The sequence below is a fragment of the Scyliorhinus torazame genome, chromosome 15 (genome assembly GCF_047496885.1).
Source record: "Scyliorhinus torazame isolate Kashiwa2021f chromosome 15, sScyTor2.1, whole genome shotgun sequence".
Lineage (NCBI taxonomy): Eukaryota > Metazoa > Chordata > Chondrichthyes > Carcharhiniformes > Scyliorhinidae > Scyliorhinus > Scyliorhinus torazame.
In genome coordinates this window covers 6512804-6535623 of record NC_092721.1, presented here as the reverse complement: position 1 = coordinate 6535623, position 22820 = coordinate 6512804, and the positions used below count along the sequence as shown (strand labels likewise).

The window sequence follows — 22820 nt, the reverse complement described above, 5'->3', positions numbered from 1 at the left end:
GCGCCGCACTGTCAGAGGGTCAGTACTGAGGGAGTGCCGCACTGTCACAGGGTCAGTACTGAGGGAGTGCTGCACTGTCAGAGGGTCAGTACTGAGGGAGTGCCGCACTGTCAGAGGGTCAGTACTGAGGGAGTGCCGCACTGTCAGAGGGTCAGTACTGAGGGAGTGCTGCACTGTCAGAGGGTCAGTACTGAGGGAGTGCCGCACTGTCAGCGGGTCAGTACTGAGGGAGTGCTGCACTGTCAGAGGGTCAGTACTGAGGGAGTGCTGCACTGTCAGCGGGTCAGTACTGAGGGAGTGCCGCACTGTCAGAGGGTCAGTACTGAGGGAGTGCTGCACTGTCAGAGGGTCAGTACTGAGGGAGTGCCGCACTGTCAGAGGGTCAGTACTGAGGGAGTGCCGCACTGTCAGAGGGTCAGTACTGAGGGAGTGCTGCACTGTCAGCGGGGGACCTTAGTTAGCTGGAGATGTGGGAGTGGACTCTCCGTCCTGCCACATTTCTGTTTCACCCTGCGGCGGGATTCTCTGTTACCCAGCTGGTCAATGGGGCTTCCCATTGTGGGGCAGCCCCACGCCGTCGGGAAACCCCCGGGCTGGGGAGGTCCTCCCCACAATTAGGGAATGATCAAACCAATGCAATTAGCGTCATTTCTGGCACAGAGGACCCGACGAACAGTGTCATGATATGCAAACATGCAGCTAATGAACACATAGAATAGGACAGGACCAATGAGCAGTCAGGACACTCAGGGGTCGTATCTCTCTATAAAAGGGATGAGGAACTCACACCCCGCCTCTTTCCACAGACCAACATCTACAGAGTGAGACAGGGTGTATCCTCAGCATCGCACCCCAGCACGTGGCTCAGAGCAAGGCTGGTTCAGTTAGACTGAGTTACTACATTTAGATTAGCAGAGAGTCGAACTCATTGAGAACTGAGCTAATAGTTCAATAAAACACATTGAACTCACTTCAAAGTCTGGAGCATCTTTTACTCAAAACTGCATCAAGTGGCAGCTTGTGTTATTCTAAATTACATCACAACCCTCAGTAGAGGAAGGGATCGGGTGCTAGACTGGCCACAGACCGACCACCATGGATCCCCCGACCTCCTGGGAGACCCTCCCCCCGCTCGTGGGGACCAGTACTAATTGGCGCTCGCCTGGGGTCTCCTCAGTGTGGCTGATCAGCGTCACGGTTAAATTGGTTTTTAATCTCACTGAGCTACACGAGGCTGGATCTGGTTAGATTCCGTGAGGCGTAACGGCTGTCGGGAATCTTGGGGGAGGCCTCTCCAGGGATATACCGGCCACGTTCCGCTCCGAATCCAGCAGGACGCAAACAGTAAATTGCGCCCTTAGAAATGTTTTCATCAAAGTCAGCACGGTGGTGCAGTGGTTAGCACTGCTGCCTCACGGTGCCGAGGTCCCAGGTTCAATCCCAGCCCCGGGTCACTGTCCGTGTGGAGTTTGCACATTCTCTCCCGTGTTTGTGTGGGTCTCACCCCCACAACCCAAAGATGTGCAGGGGAGGTGGATTGGCCACGCTGAATTGCCCCTTAATTGGAAAAAATAATTGGGTACTCCAAATTTATTTTTTAAAAAGGAATGTTTTCATCACTGGGGAGTTGAACCCTCTGCCGAGCCCGGCACCTCAGAGATTGCACCATCGATTTGAAAGTGTGCCCGATCTCTCAGTGAGCTCGAGGGACCCCCCACCCATGGGCAATGTCATCCCCCACACACATGGTCATTATTCTCCCCCTCCGCCCTGCTATGGGGTCCCATAAGGGGCCCCCGCCCTTTCCAGGTCTACCCATGCTTTCGGGCCATCCCCTTTCAGGAACCCCAGCCTTCTCCACTTCCAACCTTCATAACCACCATTACCCCTTGATGGGCATGGCCCCCTCAGATTCCGACCCTTGGCAGTGTCAACCCTGGCACCCGCGCACCCTGCCACTGCCTCCCTGCCACCCTGCCAGTGCCCCTGCCAGCCTGGGCCAGGGTGGCAGTGCTACGGTGTCCAGGTACCAGAGGGGGAGCCAGGGTGTCACCCTGCCCTGTCCCCGACCACCCAGGGTTCTGCAATGGCCTTGGAAACCTCCCAGGAGCCGTTTCGCCTGGTTGCGTGGACCAGCACTAAACGGCACTCGGTCGAGGCCTCGCTCAGGAGGCCGTTAGTTCCTGACACTGGGAAAACCCTGGCTCATTTAAAAATGCAACGTCTTGTGAGGTGAGGTTGAATCTTACGAGGCATCTCAAGTGTCGCAAATCTTGTGAGAGGCCTTTAGTGACATTCACCGGCCTCATCACGGCACCAAGTCAGGCAGGAGGAGCCGGTAAATCACAGCCGTGGTGTCTGCCGTGCCTTCAAAGAAGCGCAGTCCAGAGAGAGGTTTTGTTTTGGGAGTTAGAGCTGAATTAGTTTAAAGGATTCCCTGGACCCTGAAAGGCTGCACCGTCACGGAGATGGGTGGAGCTTAAGAACGTTCTCTGGGCATCAAACCCAGACCCAACATTCGGATGTGGGGGGAATGTGAAATTGCACAGACAGGATTCCCTCTGAGGTTTCATCAATCCCAACCTGGAAGCAATTTTACAATTGGGTGGGCATGCCCTTGGGGTGTGGAGGGGGGGTATGTGGGCTTGTCCTTGGGGAGTGGGGGGGGGGGGGGGTGGGCATGTCCTTGGGGTGTGGAGGGGGTAGGGGGGATAGAAAAATGTAAAAACCTACACCTTGGTCAGGAAAATGGGGCCCCTCTATCAGAGCCATCTTTCCGATGGTGGGTGCCCTCTTGTGAAGGGCAGGAGATCCCAGTGCTCCCTCGACCCCCGGCCTTTCCCCCGGGATCCCAGTTCCCCACAGAAAATGGCAACAGGCCTGTTGGATCCTCCAGGAATGTGTTCTCCGTGACTCCCTGAAAATTACAGGCTTTAGAGTACGAGACAGACATTGTCAATTGTTTTACTTTTCTGACTTTGTTTAGTAAAGTTTATCTTGTTTGTGGCTTTATTCACTTAGTGGATAACTGGGATTTCAAACTGTGTCTACTTTGAACAAAACGTTACTGGTCTCTAACTGGTTTGGAACAAATCCAACTCTGTGTCTGTCTATACTTCAACATCACTCAGTTAGTGCTTCATTAGTTGAATAAGTTATTAACGAACCAATGAAGCCTGGAACTCCATGAGGTCCGGATTCTCCCTTCTGTCCAGGCGTCCCCGGATAGCCAGCATTGCCCTGTGGGAGCAGACAGTCCAAGATTCATTATTCAGAACAATATCCATCACCATCTGCCTCACGGCCTCTGATTCTCAGTCACCATCTTCGTCAATCTGCCCAGAGTTAACATCTTATATTATAGAGGAGCGAATATTCAGCTCCTCGCCCTGTTCCGCTGGTAAATTAGTCCCTGCCTCACCAGTTCCACTCATTCATTTTTGTGCCATATCCCTTGTCTCCTTTAGCCAAAAAAACTAACCATCTGAGATTTGAAACTTTTCAATTGAACCCCAACATCAACAGCTTTTTGGGTGGGGCAGGGAGGAGAGCGCTCCGGATTCCCAGTCCCTCTTTGTGTGAGGAAGTGCTTCCTGACATCACCCTGAACATTCCGGCTCGGATTTTAACATTCTGCCCCCCTTGTTCTGGACTCTCAATGGAGCTGGTGATACAGACCCAGGTTTGATGGGGTCCCAATGGAGCTGGTGATACAGGCCCAGGTTTGATGGGGTCCCAATGGAGCTGGTGATACAGGCCCAGGTTTGATGGGGTCCCAATGGAGCTGGTGATACAGGCCCAGGTTTGATGGGGTCCCAATGGAGCTGGTGATACAGGCCCAGGTTTGATGGGGTCCCAATGGAGCTGGTGATACAGGCCCAGGTTTGATGGGGTCCCAATGGAGCTGGTGATACAGGCCCAGGTTTGATGGGGTCCCAATGGAGCTGGTGATACAGGCCCAGGTTTGATGGGGTCCCAATGGAGCTGGTGATACAGGCCCAGGTTTGATGGGGTCCCAATGGAGCTGGTGATACAGGCCCAGGTTTGATGGGGTCCCAATGGAGCTGGTGATACAGGCCCAGGTTTGATGGCGTCCCAATGGAGCTGGTGATACAGGCCCAGGTTTGATGGGGTCCCAATGGAGCTGGTGGTACAGGCCCAGGTTTGATGGGGTCCTATCTGCTAGATATGTTTCACATTTTACAATATTGTCACATCGCAACCAGCACATTGGAGGAAGCTCCTGGAGAAGTTTGTTGACTGCACAACACAGAACCAACACGTAATACCCCGTCAGGGACATGCCTCTAGCATAGACATTCCTAATAAGATATCTCATGACTCATATGTAAAACCCTCTGAGAAAAGGTTTCAAACAGGCTCTCAAGAGGGAACAAAATCACTTTGCGCAGGAAAGAGCTTTTCAAATTGTTTCACATGGAGCAGCCTTTTTAGACTGTGAAAGGGTGGGACAGAGATGTTCACTTTAGAGAGACCAGCTGTCAAGAGGGCAGCACGGTACCACAAAGGGATAGCACTGTGGCACAGTGGTTAGTTCTGCTGCCTCACAGTGCCAGGGACCCGGGTCAGCACGGTGGCACAGTGGTTAGCTCTGCTGTCTCACAGCACCAGGGACCTGGGACGGTACTGTGGCACAGTGGTTAGCACTGCTGCCTCACAGCTGCAGGGACCCGGGACGGCACGGTGGCACAGTGGTTAGCACTGCTGCCTCACAGCTGCAGGGACCCGGGACGGCACGGTGGCACAGTGGGTAGCACTGCTGCCTCACAGCTGCAGGGACCCGAGATGGCACGGCGGCACAGGGGTTAGCACTGCTGCCTCACAGCTGCAGGGACCCGGGACGGCACGGTGGCACAGGGTTTAGCACTGCTGCCTCACAGCTCCAGGGACCCGAGACGGCACTGTGGCACAGTGGTTAGCACTGCTGTCTCAGAGGTCCAGGGTCCCAGGTTCGATTCCCCGCTGGGTCACTGTCTGTGAGGAGTCTGCACGTTCTCCCCGTGTCTGCGAGGGTTTCCTCCGGGTGCTCCGGTTTCCTCCCACAGTCCAAAGGTGTGCAGGTTAGGTGGATTGGCCATGATAAATTGCCCTTAGTGACCAAAAAGGTTAGGAGGGGTTATTGGGTTACGGGGATTGGGTGGAAGAGAGGGCTTAATTGGGTCGGTGCAGACTCGATGGGCCGAATGGCCTCCTTCTGCACTGTATGTTCTATGTTCTAAAGATCATCTCACACACAGCAGCCCATTCACATTCCAGCTCTACTAAACCATTCTCATTTATCATTGGTTGTATATTTTCTCGTCTATTTAGTTTATGCACCATGTTTAAACTGTTGCTTCTTAATAGACTACTTAAAAATCACTTCTGAACAAGATCCACTTTGTGGGTCATCTATGACAGCCAAACTGAAATCTTACACGGAAGCGGAGATCATTGGCGCCAAATAACACAACCACCTTCATTTGTTCCCGTTATGACCATCAGAGAGTTTCCCCCTGATTCCCGTTGACTCCAGTTTAGCTCGGGCTCCGTGATGCCACACTCGGTCAAATGCTGCCTTGATGTTGCGGCAGTCACTCCCGCCTCACCTCTGGAGCTCAGCTCTTGTTGGTGCAGTTTGGACCAAGGTAGTAACAACGTCAGGAGCTGAGTGACCCAGGCGGGACCCAAACCCAGCATTTGTTGAGCTGATTATTATTGAACAAGTGCCGCTTGACAGCGCTGCTGATGACTCCTTTCACCATCTTGCTGAGCATCGAGAGTAGACTGGCAGGGCAGTAATTGGCCGGGCTGGGTTCACCCAGCTTTTTGTGGACAGGAAACACACGGGCAATTTCTACCGGGGAGATGCCGATGACGTAGCCAACATCTACTGGCATCTATCTGCTGATGTGGAAAATTGGTATTTGACCAAAGAATTCATTCATTTGATTTCCTGTCCATTAAAATTAATATATAGAATCACATGGAGTTTACAACACTGAAACAGGCCATTCGGCCCAACTGCTCCATGCTGGTGTTTATGCGCCACACGAGCCTCCTCCTATCTTACTCAAACGCACCATTTTAGCATATCCTTCTATTCCTTTCATTCATTTATCTAAATTCCCATTAAAGGTATTGACAAAGATCAGTGAATAATTGGATTATTGTGTGCAATAATTTAACTCACAGGAGATCCCTGAATTCCTTGCTCTCCCTTGAATCCTGAAAAGCCAGACGGCCCGGGGTGTCCTTTATTTCCTTTTTCTCCAATAGCTCCACTCAGTCCTGGTGCTCCAGGTCCTCCTTGGCCCCCAGGGCTCCCTGTAAAAAGGAATCAGGTGTTCCTCAATATTTTCTGATCACCCTCTGAGCAAGGGTCAGAGACCGTGCCCTCTGCCCTCAGTAACTCTACAGCTGAAAATCTCCACGGCAATTTTCCAATTGCAAAAGAATATCCAACCAGAATCTTGGCATTGTTTGTGATTGGATACAGGACAAGAAGCCCCCAAACATTTGCAATTTGTAAAACTGTGAGGGTAGGGTACTTCACCCCAGGAGTGATGACCCTGCCCAATAGGCATCTTTTATGTTCAAACAAACTTTAATTTAAATACAGAATTGACCACATGGAAATAGCTTTACAATTAAACAGTTCTTAAACAAAAGAAAAAATCTTTATCTCGCGATCTACACTTGCCACTATATTTATTCCAACTAAGCAATACAATATAGCTCAAAATCCACTGATAAATAAAGTTAGCATTCAGGGTTACTTGCTATTCTCTGTGCAAGCCTTTGGACAGAAACCCTTTCAGGAATAACATTTCTAGGGCAGCACGGTAGCTTTGTGGGCAGCATGGTAGCATTGTGGATAGCACAATTGCTTCACAGCTCCAGGGTCCCAGGTTCGATTCCGGCTTGGGTCACTGCCTGTGCGGAGTCTGCACATTCTCCCCGTGTCTGCGTGGGTTTCCTCCCACAGTCCAAAGATGTGCAGGTTAGGTGGATTGGCCATCATAAATTGCCCTTAGTGTCCAAAATTGCCCTTAGTGTTGGGTGGGGTTACTGGTTTATGGGGATAGGGTGGAGGTGTTGACCTTGGGTAGGGTGCTCTTTCCAAGAGCCAGTGCAGACTCGATGGGCTGAATGGCCTCCTTCTGCACTGTAAATTCTATGATAATCTATGAAACAACCTGAAAATTCTTGTCTTGTCAGAGTCATATCCTACAGCATACTGTTAAAAACTGCAGACAAACCTGGCTCCTCCCATTAACTACATCATCTGCATCTCACTAAAATGTTCCATGACCTGCTTAGCTAGTAATAAACACCACTCCCTCATAAGTTATCTCCAGCTTAGGGAACCTCCCAACAACATAAACAATATTCCATTAGCCATCTCTCTCTAATGAAGTAAATGGTTAAAATCAATGATAACCTCACCTTTATGACTCCTTAATGACAGCTTTAGCAGACAAACTGCCTGTATGTAATTGAACCCAGGGTTTTTAACAACATTACTGCAACAAAATGTTGAATATAATATAGAACAATGTCATACATTCATCACATTTGGAAGATTTGCATTTGTGTTGTCAACATTTGTGTAAACCAAGAGGTTTCTAAAAGTGGGTGTGGTAGCAGCTCCTCCAATCACCTCACAGCCACTTTACAGCTTTCTCCTTACACAAATGTAGCCAATAGAAAGAGTTGGAAAGTAATCAGAAATGTTATTCAATGGTCATTGGTTTCCTGGTCCATGTGGGATCACACATTTCAGACATGTAAAGGTTGACCTCCTGGGTATCATGAGAGGAAAATCTTGGGACATTGGCTGTGAAATTGGTGAACCGAGTGAGTCCTGTTTTCTCCTCTGTGTTTGTTCCAAGAACTCCTCCATAACATTCACTGTCTGATGAGCAAGGGGTTCTTCGCTTTCCCAGCCTATTCCCAAACTCAGGATGAGTCAGAAGGGAAGCTGGAGGGTTTCAGTGTGTCTGGTGTTGAGGTCATTTACCATAAAATCTTACAGCACAGAACAGGCGATTCAGCAGTTATGAAATGCCAAAAGTTGGCGGAGGGGGGCAGTTACAAGAGTTACCTTTGGTTCTGTGAATAACACTTTCTTTAGTCTCGGAGTCGGGAGGTTTTGGATTCAAATCTCATTCCAGGGACCGGAGCAGAAAAACGTCCGGTGGGATTCTCCATTACTGAGACTAAGGGCCGGATGCCCCGTCGGCCAACGCCGGAATCGAGAAACACGAACGGGTGGGGAATCGGTTCCGACGCCAAAATTGCGGCGGGCACCGATTTCACGGCAGATCGCAATTCTCCGTCGTTTCAACAGCAACGTCAATGCGTTCCAGAACACACGTACAGTAAGCACCCTTGCCATATCATTAGCGGGCCTGACCCGGTACGATCCCGGGCCTCCGCGATTCTCCGTCTCCAATGGGCCGAGTTCCCGACGGCGCGGTTCACTTGTACTTTTAAACATCGTGAAACAGGCGCCGTGGACTGCTGAGGGGGAGAGAGGGGGTAGGACACAGAGACACGGAGACACGGAGACACAGAGACACAGAGACAGGAAGACACAGAGACACAGAGACAGGAAGACACGGAGACACGGAGGCACAGAGACACGGAGACACGGAGACTCAGAGACACGGAGACACGGAGACACGGAGACACAGAGACACAGAGACACGGAGCCACGGAGCCACGGAGCCACGGAGACACAGAGACACAGAGACACGGAGACACGGAGACACGGAGACTCAGAGACACGGAGACACGGAGACACGGAAACATGGAGACACAGAGACACAGAGACACGGAGCCACGGAGCCACGGAGCCACGGAGACACAGAGACACAGAGCCACGGAGCCACGGAGACACGGAGACACGGAGACACGGAGACACGGAGACACAGAGACACAGAGACACGGAGCCACGGAAACATGGAGACACGGAGACACGGAGACACAGAGACACAGAGACACAGACACGGAAACATGGAGACACGGAGACACGGAGACACAGAGACACAGAGACACAGAGACACGGAGCCACGGAAACATGGAGACACGGAGACACGGAGACACAGAGACACAGAGACACAGAGCCACGGAGCCACGGAGACACGGAGACACGGAGACACGGAGACACAGAGACACAGAGACACGGAGCCACGGAAACATGGAGACACGGAGACACGGAGACACAGAGACACAGAGACACAGACACGGAAACATGGAGACACGGAGACACGGAGACACAGAGACACAGAGACACAGAGACACGGAGCCACGGAAACATGGAGACACGGAGACACGGAGACACAGAGACACAGAGACACAGACACGGAAACATGGAGACACGGAGACACAGAGACACTGAGACACGGAAACTCGGAGACATGGAGACAAGGAGACACGGAGACACGGAAACACAGAGACACAGAGACACGGAGACACGGAGACACGGAGACATGGAGACATGGAGACATGTAACACTTAGTTTCAGGAACGGAGAGTCTCACAGTAAGTGTTGATGCCAGGGCAGGATTCATGCATTCATGGACATCCGCGACAGCAAAACCGGTGCTGAACCCGGACCGATTCAGCGATCAATGAGGGGCAGCACCGGCCCAACGTGGAACACAATCGATTAAAGTGGGAAACGGGGCCGGATTCGCCGGGTCGCGATTGACAATCTGGAGGCTGACAAGCTGCAGCCTCACACACACATTACACTCCCCACACACACTCATCCCAGCCGCACACACATTACACTCCCCACACACACTCATGCCAGCCGCACACACACATTACACTCCCCACACACACTCATCCCAGCCCCACACACATTACACTCCCCACACACACTCATCCCAGCCACACACACACATTACACTCCCCACACACACTCATCCCAGCCGCACACACATTACACTCCCCACACACACTCATGCCAGCCACACACACACATTACACTCCCCACACACACTCATCCCAGCTACACACACACATTACACTCCCCACACACACTCATCCCAGCCGCACACACACATTACACTCCCCACACACACTCATCCCAGCCGCACACACACATTACACTCCCCACACACACTCATCCCAGCCCCACACACATTACACTCCCCACACACACTCATCCCAGCTACACACACACATTACACTCCCCACACACACTCATCCCAGCCGCACACACACATTACACTCCCCACACACACTCATCCCAGCTACACACACACATTACACTCCCCACACACACTCATCCCAGCCGCGCACACACATTACACTCCCCACACACACATTCATCCCAGCCACACACACATTACACTCCCCACACACACTCACCCCAGCCGCACACACACACATTACACTCCGCACACACACACATTACACTCCACACACACACTCATCCCAGCCGCACACACACATTGCACTCCCCACACACACTCATCCCAGCCGCACACACACATTACACTCCCCACACACACTCATCCCAGCCACACACACACGTTACACTCCCCACACACACTCATCCCAGCCGCACACACACATTACACTCCCCACACACACTCATCCCAGCCGCACACACACATTGCACTCCCAACACACACTCATCCCAGCCCCTCACACACATTACACTCCCCACTCACACTCATCCCAGCCGCACACACACATTACACTCCCCACACACACTCATCCCAGCCGCACACACACATTGCACTCCCCACACACACTCATCCCAGTCGCACACACACATTACACTCCCCACACACACTCATCCCAGCCACACACACACATTACACTCCCCACACACACTCATCCCAGCCGTACACACACATTACACTCCCCACACACACACTCATCCCAGCCGCACACACACGTTACACTCCCCACACACACTCACCCCAGCCGCGCACACACATTACACTCTCCACACAGACTCATCCCAGCCGCACACACACATTACACTCCGCACACACACTCACCCCAGCCGCACACACACATTACACTCCCCACACGCACTCATCCCAGCCGCACACACACATTACACTCCCCACACACACTCACCCCAGCCGCACACACACATTACACTCCCCACACACACTCATCCCAGCCGCACACACACATTACACTCCCCACACACACTCATCCCAGCCACACACACACATTACACTCCCCACACACACTCATCCCAGCCGCACACACACATTACACTCCCCACACACACTCATCCCAGCCCCACACACACATTACACTCCCCACACACATTACACTCCCCACACACACTCATTCCAGCCACACACACACATTGTACTCCCCACACACACTCATCCCAGCCGCACACACACATTACACTCCCCACACACTCATCCCAGCCGCACACACACATTACACTCCCCACACACATTCATCCCAGCCGCACACACCCATTACATTCCCCACACACACTCATCCCAGTCGCACACACACATTACACTCCCCAAACACACTCACCCCAGCCGCACACACACATTACACTCCACACACACACTCACCCCAGCCCCACACACAGTCATCCCAGCCGCACTCACACATTACACACCCCACACACACTCATCCCAGTCGCACACACACATTACACTCCCCACACACACTCACCCCAGCCGCACACACATATTACACCCCCCCACACACTCATCCCAGCCGCACACACACATTACACTCCCCACACACACTCATCCCAGTCGCATACACACATTACTCTCCCCACTCACACTCATCCCAGCCGCACACACACATTACACTCCGCACACACACTCACCCCAGCCGCACACACACATTACACTCCCCACTCACACTCATCCCAGCCGCACACACACATTACACTCCCCACACACACTCACCCCAGCCGCACACACACATTACACTCCACACACACACTCACCCCAGCCGCACACACACATTACACTCCCCACACACACTCATCCCAGCCGCACACACACATTACACTCCCCACACACACTCATCCCAGCCGCACACATACATTACACTCCCCACACACACTCACCCCTGCCGCACACACATTACACTCCACACACACACTCACCCCAGCCGCACACACACATTACACTCCCCACACACACTCATCCCAGCCGCACACACACATTACACTCCCCACACACGCTCATCCCAGCCGCACACACACATTACACTCCCCACACACACTCATCCCAGCCGCACACACACATTACACTCCCCACACACACTCATCCCAGCCCCACACACACATTACACTCACCACACACATTACACTCCCCACACACACTCATCCCAGCCGCACACACACATTACACTCCCCACACACACTCATCCCAGCCGCACACACACATTACTCTCCCCACACACACTCACCCCAGCCGCACACACACATTACGCTCCCCACACACACTCATCCCAGCCGCACACACACATTACACTCCCCACACACACTCACCCCAGCCGCACACACACATTACACTCCCCACACACACTCATCCCAGCCGCACACACACATTACACTCCCCACACACACTCACCCCAGCCGCACACACACATTACACTCCCCACACACACTCATCCCAGCCGCACACACACATTACACTCCCCGCACACACTCATCCCAGCCGCACACACACATTCCACTCCCCACTCACACTCATCCCAGCCGCACACACACATTACACTCCCCACACACACTCATCCCAGCCGCACACACACATTACACTCCCCACACACACTCACCCCAGCCGCACACACACATTACACTCCCCACTCATACTCATCCCAGCCGCACACACACATTACACTCCCCACACACACTCATCCCAGCCGCGCACACACATTACACTCCCCACACACACTCATCCCAGCCGCACACACACATTACACTCCCCACACACACTCATCCCAGCCCCACACACATTACACTCCCCACACACACTCATCCCAGCCCCACACACACATTACACTCCCCACACACACTATCCCAGCCGCACACACACATTACACTCCCCGCTCACACTCATCCCAGCCGCGCACACACATTACACTCCCCACACACACTCATCCCAGCCGCACACACACATTACACTCCCCACACACACTCATCCCAGCTGCACACACACATTACACTCCCCACACACGCTCATCCCAGCCGCACACACACATTACACTCCCCACACATACTCATCCCAGCCGCACACACACATTACACTCCCCACACACACTCATCCCAGCCCCACACACACATTACACTCACCACACAAATTACACTCCCCACACACACTCATCCCAGCCGCACACACACATTACACTCCCCACACACACTCATCCCAGCCGCACACACACATTACACTCCCCACACACACTCACCCCAGCCGCACACACACATTACGCTCCCCACACACACTCTTCCCAGCCGCACACACACATTACACTCCCCACACACACTCACCCCAGCCGCACACACACATTACACTCCCCACACACACTCATCCCAGCCGCACACACACATTACACTCCCCACACACACTCACCCCAGCCGCACACACACATTACACTCCCCACACACACACTCATCCCAGCCGCACACACATTACACTCCCCGCACACACTCATCCCAGCCGCACACACACATTCCACTCCCCGCTCACACTCATCCCAGCCGCACACACACATTACACTCCCCACACACACTCATCCCAGCCGCACACACACATTACACTCCCCACACACACTCATCCCAGCCGCACACACACATTACACTCCCCACACACACTCATCCCAGCCCCACACACATTACACTCCCCACACACACTCATCCCAGCCCCACACACACATTACACTCCCCACACACACTATCCCAGCCGCACACACACATTACACTCCCCGCTCACACTCATCCCAGCCGCGCACACACATTACACTCCCCACACACACTCATCCCAGCCGCACACACACATTACACTCCCCACACACACTCATCCCAGCCGCACACACACATTACACTCCCCACACACACTCATCCCAGCCCCACACACATTACACTCCCCACACACACTCATCCCAGCCCCACACATACATTACACTCCCCGCTCACACTCATCCCATCCGCACACACACATTACACTCCCCACACACACTATCCCAGCCGCACACACACATTACACTCCCCGCTCACATTACACTCCCCACACACACTCATTCCAGCCACACACACACATTGTACTCCCCACACACACTCATCCCAGTCGCACACACACATTACACTCCCCAAACACACTCACCCCAGCCGCACACACACATTACACTCCCCACACACACTCACCCCTGCCGCACACACATTACACTCCACACACACACTCACCCCAGCCGCACACACACATTACACTCCCCACACACACTCATCCCAGCCGCACACACACATTACACTCCCCACACACGCTCATCCCAACTGCACACACACATTACACTCCCCACACACACTCATCCCAGTCGCACACACACATTACACTCCCCACACACACTCACCCCAGCCGCACACACATATTACACCCCCCCACACACTCATCCCAGCCGCACACACACATTACACTCCCCACACACACTCATCCCAGTCGCATACACACATTACTCTCCCCACTCACACTCATCCCAGCCGCACACACACATTACACTCCGCACACACACTCACCCCAGCCGCACACACACATTACACTCCCCACTCACACTCATCCCAGCCGCACACACACATTACACTCCCCACACACACTCACCCCAGCCGCACACACACATTACACTCCCCACACACACTCATCCCAGCCGCACACACACATTACACTCCCCACACACACTCATCCCAGCCGCACACACACATTACACTCCCCACACACACTCACCCCTGCCGCACACACATTACACTCCACACACACACTCACCCCAGCCGCACACACACATTACACTCCCCACACACACTCATCCCAGCCGCACACACACATTACACTCCCCACACACGCTCATCCCAACTGCACACACATATTACACTCCCCACACACACTCATCCCAGCTGCACACACACATTACACTCCCCACACACACTCATCCCAGCCCCACACACACATTACACTCACCACACACATTACACTCCCCACACACACTCATCCCAGCCGCACACACACATTACACTCCCCACACACACTCATCCCAGCCGCACACACACATTACACTCCCCACACACACTCACCCCAGCCGCACACACACATTACGCTCCCCACACACACTCATCCCAGCCGCACACACACATTACACTCTCCACACACCCTCACCCCAGCCGCACACACACATTACACTCCCCACACACACTCATCCCAGCCGCACACACACATTACACTCCCCACACACACTCACCCCAGCCGCACACACACATTACACTCCCCACACACACTCATCCCAGCCGCACACACACATTACACTCCCCGCACACACTCATCCCAGCCGCACACACACATTCCACTCCCCACTCACACTCATCCCAGCCGCACACACACATTACACTCCCCACACACACTCATCCCAGCCGCACACACACATTACACTCCCCACACACACTCACCCCAGCCGCACACACACATTACACTCCCCACTCATACTCATCCCAGCCGCACACACACATTACACTCCCCACACACACTCATCCCAGCCGCGCACACACATTACACTCCCCACACACACTCATCCCAGCCGCACACACACATTACACTCCCCACACACACTCATCCCAGCCCCACACACATTACACTCCCCACACACACTCATCCCAGCCCCACACACACATTACACTCCCCACACACACTATCCCAGCCGCACACACACATTACACTCCCCGCTCACACTCATCCCAGCCGCGCACACACATTACACTCCCCACACACACTCATCCCAGCCGCACACACACATTACACTCCCCACACACACTCATCCCAGCCGCACACACACATTACACTCCCCACACACACTCATCCCAGCCCCACACACATTACACTCCCCACACACACTCACCCCAGCCGCACACACACATTACGCTCCCCACACACACTCATCCCAGCCGCACACACACATTACACTCCCCACACACACTCACCCCAGCCGCACACACACATTACACTCCCCACACACACTCATCCCAGCCGCACACACACATTACACTCCCCACACACACTCACCCCAGCCGCACACACACATTACACTCCCCACACACACACTCATCCCAGCCGCACACACACATTACACTCCCCGCACACACTCATCCCAGCCGCACACACACATTCCACTCCCCGCTCACACTCATCCCAGCCGCACACACACATTACACTCCCCACACACACTCATCCCAGCCGCACACACACATTACACTCCCCACACACACTCATCCCAGCCGCACACACACATTACACTCCCCACACACACTCATCCCAGCCCCACACACATTACACTCCCCACACACACTCATCCCAGCCCCACACACACATTACACTCCCCACACACACTATCCCAGCCGCACACACACATTACACTCCCCGCTCACACTCATCCCAGCCGCGCACACACATTACACTCCCCACACACACTCATCCCAGCCGCACACACACATTACACTCCCCACACACACTCATCCCAGCCCCACACACATTACACTCCCCACACACACTCATCCCAGCCCCACACATACATTACACTCCCCACACACACTATCCCAGCCGCACACACACATTACACTTCCCGCTCACACTCATCCCATCCGCACACACACATTACACTCCCCACACACACTATCCCAGCCGCACACACACATTACACTCCCCGCTCACACTCATCCCAGCCACACACACACATTACACTCCCCACACACACTATCCCAGCCGCACACACACATTACACTCCCCGCTCACACTCATCCCAGCCACACACACACATTACACTCCCCACACACACTATCCCAGCCGCACACACACATTACACTCCCTGCTCACACTCATCCCAGCCGCGCACACACACTACACTCCCCGCTCACACTCATCCCAGCCACACACACACATTACACTCCCCACACACACTATCCCAGCCGCACACACACATTACACTCCCCGCTCACACTCATCCCAGCCACACACACACATTACACTCCCCACACACACTATCCCAGCCGCACACACACATTACACTGCCCGCTCACACTCATCCCAGCCGCACACACACATTACACTCCCCGCTCACACTCATCCCAGCCACACACACACATTACACTCCCCACACACACTATCCCAGCCGCACACACACATTACACTCCCCGCTCACACTCATCCCAGCCACACACACACATTACACTCCCCACACACACTATCCCAGCCGCACACACACATTACACTCCCCGCTCACACTCATCCCAGCCACACACACACATTACACTCCCCACACACACTATCCCAGCCGCACACACACATTACACTCCCCGCTCACACTCATCCCAGCCACACACACACATTACACTCCCCACACACACTCATCCCAGCCGCACACACACATTACACTCCCCACACACACCCATCCCAGCCGCACACACACATTACACTCCCCACACACACTCATCCCAGCCGCACACACACATTACACTCCCCACACACACTCATCCCAGCCGCACACACACATTACACTCCCCACACACACTCATCCCAGCCGCACACACACATTACACTCCCCGCACACACTCATCCCAGCCGCACACACACATTACACTCCCCACACACACTCATCCCAGCCGCACACACACATTACACTCCACACACACACTCATCCCAGCCGCACACACACATTACACTCCCCATACACACTCATCCCAGCCGCACACACACATTACACTCCCCACACACACTTATCCCAGCCGCACACACACATTACACTCCCCACACACACTCATCCCAGCCGCACACACACATTACACTCCCCACACACACTCATCCCAGCCGCACACACACATTACACTCCCCACACACACTCATCCCAGCCGCACACACACATTACACTCCCCCCACTAACTATCCCAGCCAACAAAGTGGCACTGGTTGTGCTGGAGTGCGGCCACACAGCTGATAGGTCGGCCGGGGTCGGAGGGCACTTGGGGGGGGGGGGGGGTGACCTGTGACTCTAGGCTCAAAGTTGGCAGTCAGTGGTGTGTGCAGCTGCATGGCTGCCTTGCCGGCTGCGGCAATGGTGTTCCGTGCCCGTCCACCCCGACCTCACAGCCCACCTCCTGGCCCTCCCCCCCTCCCACCCAACTACTGCCCCCGGCCCTGGCAGAAGCCTCCCAGTCAGCACACTCTGGCCATGTTGGACACTCTCCACACCCCCTCTCACCCTCAGCAGCCACCACTCCGGTTTCACTATTTTTAAAAGCACCAGTTTGCCGTCGGGGACTCGGCCCATCGCAGGCGGACGGCCTCAGGACAGCAATGAGAAAAAAAAACAATCCTGATTTGATCGTGTTGAATAAATATTGGCCAGGACACTGACGAGATCTCCCAGTCGTATAGGGGCCGGTTTAGCTCAGTGGGCTGGACAGCTGGTTCATGATGCAGAGCGAGGCCAGCAGCGCGGGTTCAATCCCCGCACCGGCTGAGCTTATTCAGGAAGGCCCTGCCTTCTTAACTCTGCCCCTCGCCTGAGGTGTGGAGACCCTCAGGTTAAATCACCACCTGTCAGCTCCCCCTCAAAGGGGAAAACAGCCTCTGGCCATCTGGGACTGTGGCGACTTTACTAAGCCAACAATATTGAAAATATGTTACCCGAGGAAATTTAAGAAGAATTGGGATAGATCTGAATCGGTTATCACGAAAAAATATGTCACAGGGAAGGTGGATAAAGTGCGCTTCCTGTATAATTGTGCCTGACAATAAATAATTCATTTATGAATTAGTTAGTAGACAGCTTTATCGTTCTCCTGGTCAACCCAAACTCCCAACCACATTCCTTGTGGGCGGTGGGTGTGGACAGATGTAAGATGCATGCACAGAGGAAGATGCATGCACAGAGGTGCATTGACATGCTGGGTGCAGCAGAATGATGCCATTGCCGTTCTGCGCATGTGCAGACTGGTCATCAGAAACCGTGTTCAATCTGTCCATCGTCACAACAAAACTTCAGTCAAACTGCGAAAATGGGCAATTTACCTGGGCGGCCTGATTCACCCACATTTCCTTTTTCACCTTTCGGTCCCTCCAAAGCCACGTTCGGGGGTCCTGGGGGACCTTGAATGCCCTGGTGACCTTTGGCACCTGAGAACCCTTGGTCTCCTTTAACACCTGGGACGCCAGGCGAACCAGGGTATCCTGGTAAACCAGAGTCACCTTTCAAACCTGTTGGAAAGAACACACCGTTAGCACAATGTTAGACCACACAGCTGCCAGATCCACAGATTCTCCCAGTTAGAAATACCGTCCATCATATTCAAACCCTAGGGCAGCAAAACGCTAGTTTGTGCAAAGTGGAGGTTTTGGGACTGGGGAGTGGGGGGAGTAAACTCTGATTGTGATACCAGTCCTCTGACCCAGGATGAAGATGATTGGTTAATCACGCCTGGAGCCCACACTGCTGTAAATGACACTTTGTTTTGTATTGTGTAGCTCTTCTCCACTGACTGTATTTTGCTTTCATTGGGAGAGGCTGCTGTCGTTTTCAGGCAGGAGCCCTGTTTGCTGTAGTTTGCAGAGACTCTTTCTAAATAAACAGTTTGTTGTAGAATGCTGTTGAAGCGGACTCTGATTGCCGAGTGAACTGACTGTGCTCGCCGTAAGAGAGACTGTTCTCTTTTGAGTGCTGTTGGAAGTCCACACACCATCTAACACCCCATGAACCAGTGAGGTTCAAGAAAGCAGCTCCCCATCGCCTCCTTAAGGGCAATTAGGGAAGGGAAAAAATACCGGCCTTGCCCAGTGACACCCACATCCCATAAAAGAATAAAAGAAATCCTGTTTTGTCTCTAACTACATTAGCTGACAGAGTGATTTCCACAGCCATCCTGGGTGGTTGCATTTGTGTTTGATTTGGGGGGGTGACCATCGCTGGTTAGGCCAGCATTCATTGTCTCACATGATATGCACTCATACACATAATGAGATACAGACAGGCAGTGACAGACACCCAGTACAGCCAATCAACACACAGGATAGAACACAACCAATCACCAGTCACCCCCCCAAAATCAAACACAAATGCAACCATCCAGGGTGGCTGTGGAAATCACTCTGTCAGCTAATGTAGTTAGAGACAAAACAGGATTTCTTTTATTCTTTTATGGGATGTGGGTGTCACTGGGCAAGGCCGGTATTTTTTCCCTTCCCTAATTGCCCTTAAGGAGGCGATGGGGAGCTGCTTTCTAGAGCGGGGTTTCCCACTATAAAACACACGAGGCATCAGCACTCCGCCTCTTTCCACTGGTGACAACTGTAGTGACAGTCAGGGTGTATATATCAGTTAGCACCTTCTACACGTGGCTCAGAGCTAGTCTGGTCTAGTTAGTTATAGTTAGCACACTTAGATTAGTAGAGTGTCAACCCACAGCAAGCTGTGTGCACTGCTCCAGAAGTTCAATAAAATGCATTGAACTAACGTCTAAGTTTGGTCTCTACTTTCCAGTACAACTGCATCCAGTCGCAGTCGGTGTTACCCCAGGGTGAATAACACGGCATTGTCCATCCCTAATTTCCCCTTCAGAAGGTGGTGGTGAGCTGCCTTTGCGAACCGCTGCAGTCTGCGAGGTGTCAGAACACCTTTGGTCTGCTTCGGGAGGGAGTTGAAGGATTTTGCCCCTGCGACAGTGACTCACCTGAGGAAGGAGCAGCGCACCGATAGCTCGTGATTACAAACAAACCTGTTGGACTTTAACCCGTGGTTGTAAGACCTCTTATTGTGCCCACCCCTGTCCAATGCCAGCATCTCCACACCACTTTAGATGGTAGCAGTCAGAGATGTGGCAGTGCATCTTGTAGCTGGTACACACGGCTGCCAATGCGTATTGTATCAACACTTTCCAAATTTAGTCATGACTTTATTAACATATTAGACTAAGGTTTTTGGCCTAAAGGTAAGGTATTAAGCGGCTAAAAGAGGAAATTTAACCTGTACACTGGGAAAATGGTGGAATAAACATATTTCAGATTTTAAGTAGCGTCTTAAGAGGGAGAGGCGTAGTGAGGTGGAGAGGGAACATGTTTTGAAGAAGGGATAATCTTACCCTTGGTTCCCGGCAGTCCTGGAGATCCTGGGATATCTCTTCCCGGGAAGCCTAGACAATTTGCAAAAGTACAGATTGAGTGTTAGATGCAAGATTATTAATTGAAGTATTTTCAGCGTTTTCACATTTAACTGGTGTTTGTGATGTAGAGGAGATTTATTATAATCCAGGCTCAGAGTCCAGACTAGACAACTTGATCCAACACGGCTGCCTTCACATAATTCGGGGAGGCAGCGGTGTCGTGGTATCATCACTGGATTAGTGATCTAGAGACCCAGGGTAACGCTCTGATGACGCAGGTTCACGTCCCACCATGCAGGATGGTGAAATTTGAATTGAATAAGAATCTGGAATCAAGAGCACAATTCAACCAAGTAAATTTCTAAGTGTCACGTTGGGTGAGTTTGGGGGGTGTTTGTCGGTGAGATCCACCCAACGTAGTCATTTTTGGGGGCTTTGGGAGTTTCTCCTTGGTCTAGGCCACACTTAGAAATGTTTTCATTGCTGGGGAGCTGAGCCCGCCCCCGAGGCTGAGCCCGCCCCCGAGGCTGAGCCCGCCCGCGAGGCTGAGCCCGCCCCCGAGGCTGAGCCCGCCCGCGAGGCTGAGCCCGCCCCCGAGGCTGAGCCCACCCCCGAGGCTGAGCCCGCCCGCGAGGCTGAGCCCGCCCGCGAGGCTGAGCCCGCCCCCGAGGCTGAGCCCGCCCCCGAGGCTGAGCCCGCCCCCGAGGCTGAGCCCGCCCGCGAGGCTGAGCCCGCCCCCGAGGCTGAGCCCGCCCCCGAGGCTGAGCCCGCCCGCGAGGCTGAGCCCGCCCCCGAGGCTGAGCCCGCCCCCGAGGCTGAGCCCGCCCCCGAGGCTGAGCCCGCCCGCGAGGCTGAGCCCGCCCGCGAGGCTGAGCCCGCCCCCGAGGCTGAGCCCGCCCGCGAGGCTGAGCCCGCCCGCGAGGCTGAGCCCGCCCCCGAGGCTGAGCCCGCCCCCGAGGCTGAGCCCGCCCCCGAGGCTGAGCCCGCCCGCGAGGCTGCTGCTCAGGACTGCGGCTGCCATTTTGAAATGATGCCCCAATCTCTAAGTGAGCTTGAAGGTCCCCCACCCACAGGCAATGTCACCCCCCGCCCCCACACACATGGGCATCACCCGAGTGAGGACACCCCGCTATGGGGTCACTGAGAAACCCCCCTTTTCAGGCCTCCCCCACCCCTTTCAGACCCCCTCTTTCAGGACCCCCACCCATCAGCCCCCACATGCCCTTCGTTCATAACTCCCCTCAGCCTCCCTTTCATGGACTTGGCCCCCTCGGACCCAGATTCTTTGCAGGGCTTAGAACTCCTAGAACTACCACCAGAGCACCCTGGCAGTGCCCTGGCAGATGGCAGTGCCACCTGATCATCTTGGCAATGCCAGGGGAACAGTGCCAAGGTGCCAAGCTGGCAGTGCCAAGCTGCCTGGGTGCCCGAGGGAGAGCCACGGGGCCACCTTGCC

At 53.7% G+C, this 22820-nt stretch overlaps 1 protein-coding gene across 1 annotated transcript in view; it reads right to left on the bottom strand.

Moving 5' to 3' along the window:
* LOC140391490 (uncharacterized) overlaps positions 1 to 22820 on the bottom strand; it is a 406857-nt gene that overhangs the window by 37708 nt on the left and 346329 nt on the right. The window contains exons 41-44 of the mRNA XM_072476012.1: positions 21344 to 21394; positions 19281 to 19466; positions 6194 to 6327; positions 3168 to 3240 (exon numbers count right to left, since the gene is read on the bottom strand). Coding sequence (XP_072332113.1) covers positions 3168 to 3240; positions 6194 to 6327; positions 19281 to 19466; positions 21344 to 21394 — 444 coding nt within the window. The remainder of the gene's footprint in view (positions 1 to 3167; positions 3241 to 6193; positions 6328 to 19280; positions 19467 to 21343; positions 21395 to 22820) is intronic.